Here is a 1428-nt window from a genome sequence, read left to right as displayed (position 1 = left end):
CCAAAAAATTAAGATCGAAATGATATAAAGGATGTATTATTTAAAGGATATATCACCCAAATAAACATGCATGGACATTATTTAGACCCTGAGTTGAACAAATTATGAAAATAAATAAGAATGAAGGGAAATTTGAATGTTCACTAAACTTCTTGATGTTAAAGAATTATTGTTAAATTTTTAAGGTATAAAAATAGCATTTTGGTCATTTTCTAAAAAGTCTATCATTTAGACATAAACACTGAATTGAATATGAAACTCTATGACCTTCCTTCTGGAATTTCCTTTCAAATAATTTAAGATGGATGAAGAAAGTGGGTGGAGTTAAGGATGAAATAAAGTTGACCTTGAGATAATAATCACAAAATCTGGATAATGGGCACCCATCCATGATAGATCAATAAGAACCTATTATGTTGTTCTTATACTTTTCTATCTGTTAATTTTTACATAATGGGAAGAGCAAGTCAAATTTAATGTATTTATAATCATTGGGAAAATGGTAATCTTTCTGTTAGAGCATAAACAATAGACTGCTCTTAGATTTCCAAGTTCTCAGCTATTACAAAAGATCAGATTGGAATTACGGATGAAGCAAAGCTAGCCTTGACATGATAATTGCAAAATCAAGGTAATGGGCATGTACATTCTGATACTAAAGCATATTCAATGCATAAATTCATAAAATCCATAAAATCCATAATTCAATGCATATTAAACCTTTGTTTGAGACAAAGTCTAACTCCTCAGTTCAGTTCAGTCACTCAGTTGTGTCCGACCCTTTGCGACCCCATGAATCGCAGCACGCCAGGCCTCCCTGTCCATCACCAACTCCCGGAGTTCACTCAGACTCAAGTCCATCAAGTCAGTGATGCCATCCAGCCATCTCATCCTCTGGCGTCCCCTTCTCCTCCTGCCCTCAATCCCTCCCAGCATCAGAGTCTTTTCCAATGAGTCAGCTCTTCGCATGAGGTGGCCAAAGTACTGGAGTTTCAGCTTCAGCATCATTCCTTCCAAAGAAATCCCAGGGCTGATCTCCTTCAGAATGGACTGGTTGGATCTCCTTGCAGTCCAAGGGACTCTCAAGAGTCTTCTCCAACACCACAGTTCAAAAGCATCAATTCTTCGGCACTCAGCTTTCTTCACAGTCCAACTCACATCCATACGTGACCAGAGGAAAAACCATAGCCTTGACTAGACGGACCTTTGTTGGCAAAGTAATATCTCTGCTTTTGAATATGCTATCTAGGTTGGTCATAACTTTCCTTCCAAGGAGTAAGTGTCTTTTAATTTCATGGCTGCAGTCACCATCTGCAGTGATTTTGGAGCCCAAAAAAATAAAGTCTGACACTGGTTCCACTGTTTCCCCATCTATTTCCCATGAAGTGATGGGACCTGATGCCATGATCTTCGTTTTCTGAATGTTGA

The 1428-nt window shown here is 38.1% G+C and overlaps 1 protein-coding gene across 1 annotated transcript in view; it reads left to right on the top strand.

The window, feature by feature from the left end:
* The first annotated feature begins 301 nt into the window (after positions 1–301).
* LOC105001714 (keratin, type II cytoskeletal 75) overlaps positions 302–1428 on the top strand; it is a 32166-nt gene continuing 31039 nt past the window's right edge. The window contains exon 1 of the mRNA XM_010858086.1: positions 302–314. Within this exon, the coding sequence (XP_010856388.1) occupies positions 302–314 (13 nt within the window). The remainder of the gene's footprint in view (positions 315–1428) is intronic.

Source organism: Bison bison, unplaced genomic scaffold, assembly GCF_000754665.1.
Source record: "Bison bison bison isolate TAMUID 2011002044 unplaced genomic scaffold, Bison_UMD1.0 scf7180017864383, whole genome shotgun sequence".
NCBI classification, from domain to species: Eukaryota; Metazoa; Chordata; class Mammalia; order Artiodactyla; family Bovidae; genus Bison; species Bison bison.
The sequence above is the reverse complement of the archived record's forward strand: the minus strand, read 5'-3'. Positions and strand labels throughout refer to the sequence as shown.